At 37.0% G+C, this 7167-nt stretch overlaps 2 protein-coding genes across 3 annotated transcripts in view; both read right to left on the bottom strand.

Moving 5' to 3' along the window:
* The window catches only part of dus3l (dihydrouridine synthase 3-like (S. cerevisiae)), a 6877-nt gene extending 6463 nt beyond the window's left edge, over positions 1-414 (bottom strand). For both annotated transcript variants that reach the window (XM_035681713.1, XM_035681714.1), the window contains exon 1: positions 340-414. The gene's annotated coding sequence lies outside the window, so the exon portion shown is untranslated. The remainder of the gene's footprint in view (positions 1-339) is intronic.
* A 379-nt stretch (positions 415-793) lies between these two features.
* On the bottom strand, positions 794-3008 carry LOC118342372 (transcription termination factor 1, mitochondrial). The gene is made up of 2 exons (XM_035680881.1): positions 2918-3008; positions 794-2238 (listed from the first exon to the last, which is right to left on the bottom strand). The coding sequence occupies exon 2, from the start codon at positions 2188-2190 to the stop codon at positions 1039-1041; it is 1152 nt and encodes a 383-aa protein (XP_035536774.1). The 5' UTR covers positions 2191-2238; positions 2918-3008; the 3' UTR covers positions 794-1038.
* Positions 3009-7167: the final 4159 nt, after the last annotated feature.

The following is a 7167-nucleotide window of genomic DNA, read 5'->3' as shown; positions in this document are numbered from 1 at the left end:
TATATAAATATTGCACATTATGGTATACAATGGTATACTGCACGTTTAATTGCAGCTTAACAGAAGAGCCACAGATAACTTCCTAACTAACTACTTTATGATAACTAAAATTAACTCCCAAATAAGGTGCCTGTCTAATTAAAGTGAATTTAAAAACAACTTAGTGACTCACCTGTTAACTAACTGAAGCTAACAGCTAACGTAACGTAACTGCTGCTGGTGCTAACAGCTAAAGGCTAACTAACGCGTTTAACGCTGATTCATGGCGATTAAAAGTCTCGTTAACATAAAAACAAATAAAACCACGCAGGTAAGTTGGATTAGTCGTCTGTCTCTCACCTGAAGCTGCACATCAACAATCCAACAGCGTGAGGAGAGGGTCGTGCAGCAGTTTGGTGAGGTCCGTAGTGTACTGCTCCGACCAACATTTGGTTCCGGATGTTACTAACTTAACTTTAACTATTATTTACTATTTATTTTATTTACTAACATGTTTCAGTTTTAACTCACAAAATACCCAAAGGGGCCCCTCTTGTTTGTTTGTGTGTTTTAATCCATTTGGACTGATGAACTGCAATGATTTTATATCTCTATGTTGTTGTCCATGTTTTGTATTTTGTTGTTTTTATGTTGATATAAAGCTGTGTCTGAAACTAAATTAAATTTTAGTATCAGCAAATACATATAAGAAGTCCTGGAGCACTTTTACTTTCATCTTTACCCTTTATCGTGTTTGTATAGTGTTTGTTTGAGGTACAAATAAAGTAACATGTCGTCAGATGTTTTTTTGGATTTCACTTTTATTACAAGTTTGCATCTTCACGTGAATTACAAAAAACTCTTTAACAAGTAATTTATAAAACTTACTACTACTGAAAAGTACAAACAAATATTTTGTAAAAAAATAACATTCTTCATAATAAATACATATTAGAGCTATTAGAGAACGGTTGAATCAATAGTCAGAACAGAAAAAACAAAACAAAAACACGACTATGCTGAAGCCAAGTACAAGTAGCATCCAACATTGTGTAACCGTTACAGTTTCAGTTTTTCCATCTTAGCCAGAAATCGCTTTTGGCTACAGTCGAGGATACCGATGCCATTCTTCTGGAAGTTATATTCCACTTCCTGCAGCTGCTCCAGCCGCCCTAAAATGTTCTGTGTGCTGTAGTCTAAAACCCTCGGCGTCTCCAGAATCTGCTCCACTTTGATTCCTACCTTTAGGAGACACTCCAGCTTCGGACTCAGCGTCGCCGGGCTAATGTACAGAACCACTGGATAGGTGTAGAACAGTTTTTGTATGTCAGCTTTCTGGCAGCCAAGTGAAACCATCTTCAGCTCGACACTGTTTAAATTATTTTGCAGATATTCAGTGGAAAGGACCAGAATTTTTGCAGCGGAGCCTTGAATAAAAGCCAACATCTCTGAGTTGCCCAACCCAAGATAAGCTCTTAGGATATCAATGTTCGTCCTAATTCTCTTAATGCTTTCGCTGAAGATGAAAACGTTTTTGTACAGGACGGTTTTAGTGAATTGCTCTGGGTTCGTGCCACCAAGTTCGACACAGATGTCTTTCAGAAAATTCACCTTCTGCCTGGTGAGATCTAAACTGCCGCAGAATATCCGCGGCGCTTTGACCAGCAGCCGCTGGAGGTCTTTCGTTTTGAAGCCCAGCGAGGTCAGAAAAGTAATGATATTCTCAAAGTTCTTATTATCACTGGACCGGAAGAAAGACTCAGGTGAACGCTCCAAGACACTCAACATTTCTGAATCTGTGTTTAAGATTTTTCTCCACAGCTCCCAGCGCTCTTCCAAGTGTTCAGTCGAGCGGGTGATGGCGCGGGGAAAACGGGATATGATGCTTGCAATCTCCTCGCTGCTGGCACCTTTGCTTTGCAGAAACTCAGCGAGACCTTGCTCATTGGTGAGGCTTTTACGACGAAACACCCCAGGCTGGCGCTGGCGTGCCATCTCCACATCAACTCCCATGAGATGCAGGTTCTCCAGTAAAGATTTATTGCAATTTTTCTGTTCCGGCCTTGCCTTATTACGTTTAGTAGTAGCACTGCAAAGCCTGGTGGGAAGGCAGGTTGATGTCAGCTGTACTGGAATGAGCCCGAAGCTGCGCTGAAACAACGCTGATCGATGGAGGCTGAGGAGAGCCCTCACTCCATGTACTGCTGCCATATTTAACCAGGAGGACCACAGTGTCCTTGTGATGTAGTGTCAGTGGACCTAAAAGAAGAAAAATAAAAACACGGTATAATCAGCTGAAATTCACTTATGGTAGTCCATTGACCTGTTGTGCATTAATAGCCACTTGTCAGTCTCCTGTTTTTCCTGAAAGTCATGAATATTACATTTGTCATTAAATTTACTTATTTACTTGCACGTGTATTTTATGTATTTAATCTAATCTGAATTTTGAAATATTCCATCCCTTTCCCTCCCTCTAAATATACCAATAAACATTAGAATGTGTTTGTTTTTAACTGTACAAGTTTAAAAAACATATAATCACACACACAAAAAATACTAAATAACAGCAAAACACACTCTTTAACCAAGATATTAACCATAAATAAGTCAACAACGCAGATAACAGCTCACACTAATCCTCTAATATTAGTGATTTAAAAAAACCAAAAACATATTAATGTAATTATATAAACATATGGGGTGATATATAGGCTAATGTTTTGACTACTAATGGCCAAACACCGTAGTTGTCTCTATGTTATGAATTTAAATTGGCCGACAACTACTTCCAGGGACAATCTGAAGAGCACATGAGTTGAACGTACTCTTATTCTTACTGGCTCTGGTGAAAACGTTACAGATTCAAACCACGTACAATGTGGTACAGCAGTGTATCAAAGGTCTGTCTTCTTTTAGAAAGTGAATAAAAACCTACCACATACGCTTGTTTTCTCTCGGTTGACCGGCTTCAGTGCCGGTGAGAGGAGGATTTCTACCAACACGGTCCAAGTAAGAGCGGAAGTGTTGAACTTGTGAATAAGATATCGCGAGATTTGGGGGATCTGTGTCCATTTTCAGCCACTAGATGGATGCAAAGGGCTTTTATTTAGGGCTTAGGAGTTTCTACCCATCATAGGATGCACTTATACAATAATAGGGTAATTATTAATTAGGGATTTAATACAAAAAACAAGAACAAACATTAATTAAATTAGGTCATTAGACTTAATTCCTCGTCTCCCATCCAGTTTTTCGATTAATCGTCACATTATGTTCTGTGTCTGTGTGTATTTTTTTAATTAGGATTATTTTTCAGTAATTTTATGAATGCAGTTAACTTAGTTATATTTTCTGTACACTTTAACGCCATAATTGAGGGTATAAACGGTTTAATAACCATTATTCTCCACAATGGATGTAGTTCTGGTGAAGATACACTCAATTCCTTAATTATATTTTAATTTACCTTATTATAGAATTTGAACAGTCCAGGTATGCTTGTATTATGATACCTGGCAAGCTTTTCGGTATAATCATGAACATGCCAGGTTGTATGTAAAGTATACTGAACTGTGTGTCACTAGGCATTAATACTTAATTAATCAATGTCAGACATACAGCTGACGTTTTTGTACACTCGTGAGGTAAAGAGAGCATTTACCATGTGGTGTGGCTCACAGCTTAGCACCGAAAAACCTACTGACCCATCGAGTCTCTTTACTGATGAGTCCCACCACTCATGAATATTTTAATACAGCACAGTGATATCTTCACTATGCAAATGAGCTTTCACCCAACTGCTCTTAGTCAAAACAGCTTTCTCCATGATAGAGTCTCAGTATTATTTTGTTTCTGTCATCAGCAGGACAGAGTTTATTTTCCATTACAGTTAATCTCTTCCCTGTTTTTGCATAATGACGTGATAGGGAGCAACTCTTGGGGTCTATGTTCTTGTCTGATTCAATCATTTAAAAGATAAATGAAAAGAGGAGAAAAGAAGAACAGAAGAAAGAGGGTTATGGTTAAATTTGCTCACACAGGAGAAAATTAATTTTATCCTATGAGACACTTAATACAGGTTACATCTTTTGCACTGTACAGTGGTTTATTTCTGCTTCCGTGGCTATATCTTACACTCAGTTGCCAGTTTATGATGAACACCTGAGCTTAAACTGTAGTGCAGTTTCACACAGTTAGTTAGTTAGTGTGTTTTTATCACCATATCATGTCAGACCTTTGACCCATGCATCTTCAGGTAACACAGACAAAAAACAAAAGACACACTTCTCTCTTATATTTACTCTCAGATAACAGATATGTGAACATTGTCGGATTTCCAGCTTTTGTTTAGACTGGATTAGCTTCAGACAAGTGTAACATATTAACTGGCAACTGAGTGGCTCTCCTTCCTCTCAGCCAGACTGTAAAACACACATATCTCAATGTCTTTGTAATCATAGTTAATACCCATAGTTTTCTCTTTATATCTTTCCGTTCACTTTCTCTGAACCTTTCCGAAATGTCAAGTGAATTTATGTTCCTTCATGCATTAATATGTCTGTGTTTTTATTATTTAACTGAAGTCTGTCCTGATCCATTTGTTGTGGTCTACTTGGTAAAGTTGCTTGGGTAACTGCTGACACAGTACTCCTTCGGTGAATCAATAATTTAGAAACTGGCGAAACTTTCAAATGCTCAGTGGTTCCTATAGACGCTGTAGCACAGCGGGAGTTTACAGGTGGGATCAAATTGGCAAGAATGTCCAAAAGAAGATGGGTGGAATTCAAAATCTGCCAGACTATAAGCTGTTCAGCTCCCGTCAGCCGAAGACACAGAGCATCCTCTCCTGCTGCTGCTGCTGCTGCCACCGGTATGTTTTAATTGTTTCTAAGAAGCAGGAGAAAAAAATTGGTAACTTACTTGAATCCAGGTTTTCTCTGAGAAAGTCTATAAAGTATGTATATTTTATATTAATCATAATGAGTTTATAATGTTTTAATGTTGTTTCTGTGAATCTTTGGAGGTTTTCAAAGACCAGAGGATGAGTTCTGTAAATACACATGCATTTGTCTGTTTTTAGGGAAGGGATTAAAAGGGTAATCTAATATGAGATACTTGTATCTCAAGTATCTTTCCACCAGAATGATATTCCTGGCAATAGGGAAATTCACAGATAACATTCTGAATATTTTCTAAACTTTCTTTGGTAGTAAAACATGTCTTACCTCTGCAGGGTGGGGTTACGCTGGGGGAATTTGGACTTAGTAGTTTGATTTATAAGCACAACGGTACAAGAATCACACAAAGGAGGCTGAAAATAGTAAAAAAAAAAAAAAATCAACTGCAACATTTCTAAAGTCCTGCTTTCAGAATGGCACCCACATCTCCAATTTGATCAGCAATTCATGTAGACAAATGAATTAATGAATTAATGACTTAATGAAGTGACCCAAAAAGACAATTCAGTCTGGCTCTCTGTGATCGGTTACCGCTGCTGTAGAACAGAGAGAGGGCAAGCATTCAGATTACAAGAAGTGATAATGACCTGTTCTAATATATATATATATATATATATATATAGTCTTTGTGGACTAAGGATCAATTCCACATGGAGTCTGAGATAAATATTGGGCTTCCTGTCCTCCATCTGTCCTAGAAACTGATGCCAGTCTCTCTCATGTTACCTGTTGTCCCATTCAGCCAAGGAAGCTCAGATGTTTCCTGTTCAAAGGAGTCTGTACCACTGTTTGAAATGTGCTCAAAATAGCCCGATCGAGTGCCATGCTGTAAAATGTGAAGTGATGGCTGAAGCCTTTATTAGGAAAAAAACATTGCTTTGAAATGAAAATATTTAGTGTTAAAAAAGAAACCTCTCAACTGGGACGGCTCTGGCAGCCTTTTCTCCCGTTACCATAGAAACTGAGCAGACGTTTTAAGCAGGATTCAGACTGCGTATAATGCAGGGAAAGTTATGACATTATGAAAATCAGGAGATGTTTTGGCTTTATTATCAGTGATTGCTGTGCATTAAGATGTTAGTGTATTGCCTCTACAAATTCAATGAAAAGACAAAGTAAATACAACAAAATAACAAAGACATGTGTTTTATTTAAGATGCTGTACTGTTCAATGATTTGGCTACTGTGGTGGATGTAACTAAGGGCATTTATTAAAGTATCATACATGTATCTCCATTTGATTCCACTTTATTCTTCTACTCCAGAGAGAAATATTGTATTTTTTTCTCCACTAAATTTATTTGTCAGATATAGCTGCTCTACAAATTGAAAAAAAGGGGACCTCAAACTGGGGGCCCAGGGGCCATTCATCCACTCCATCTGGCCCGCGACATGATGTCAAAAACACAATATTAATCCTGCCTGGAAGAATAATATTATTTTAAATCTTTTCTAATTGTTTTTAAATGAATTTAAACTACCCCTTCATATACAGTTTTAAATAAACAATATCAGCCGCAAAGATTACATGAAAATGTATAGAAACTGTTGTTTTTTTGCTTTTTTTGGTCAAGTATGATGTTAGAAATGAAATGTTTTCAGAATATTGCACTTTCTTGTAGTATTTTAATGTTGGCGCTTCTTTGTGATGACAAAACCAGCAGTAGCCACAAGCCAGTTTACTGTGCTTGATTATTTTGAAAACGCAAGATTATACAGAATTCTTAAAATTAGCTCCACCGTGACTACATTAATAAGGCATCAATAATAGTAATCCAATAAGGTATGTGATAAATATAACACTCTGCATATTGCCATTTTGCACACTGAATACTTTTTATACATTAAGTACATTTTGTTGCTAATACGTATGCAGTTTTAGAAGAGTACAACATTTAATTCAGGGTTTTTACTTATAATGGAGCACTTTTCCTGCTGTAGTATTGCTACTTTTACTTACGGTTAAGTATTAATAATTATATTATTACTTTCCCCAGTAACTAGTAGTGTAACTAATTACTAATAAATTAATATTACAGTTATCCCCCCAAAAAATAATTAGTTATAATATTACTTTTGATGTCACCCCCTACTACGTTGAAATCCAACAATCCAATCACATCCTTGGATTCATTTTTGTAATCGTGGAGGAAACTAGTTTGGAAGATGGAAACACTTACATTCAGCAGCTGGAAATATTCCCCATTACTCTGATTTTAACAAACAA

This window comes from Morone saxatilis, unplaced genomic scaffold (assembly GCF_004916995.1).
Source record: "Morone saxatilis isolate NCDOM2014 unplaced genomic scaffold, NCSU_SB_2.0 Contig9, whole genome shotgun sequence".
NCBI classification, from domain to species: Eukaryota; Metazoa; Chordata; class Actinopteri; family Moronidae; genus Morone; species Morone saxatilis.
The sequence above is the reverse complement of the archived record's forward strand: the minus strand, read 5'-3'. Positions and strand labels throughout refer to the sequence as shown.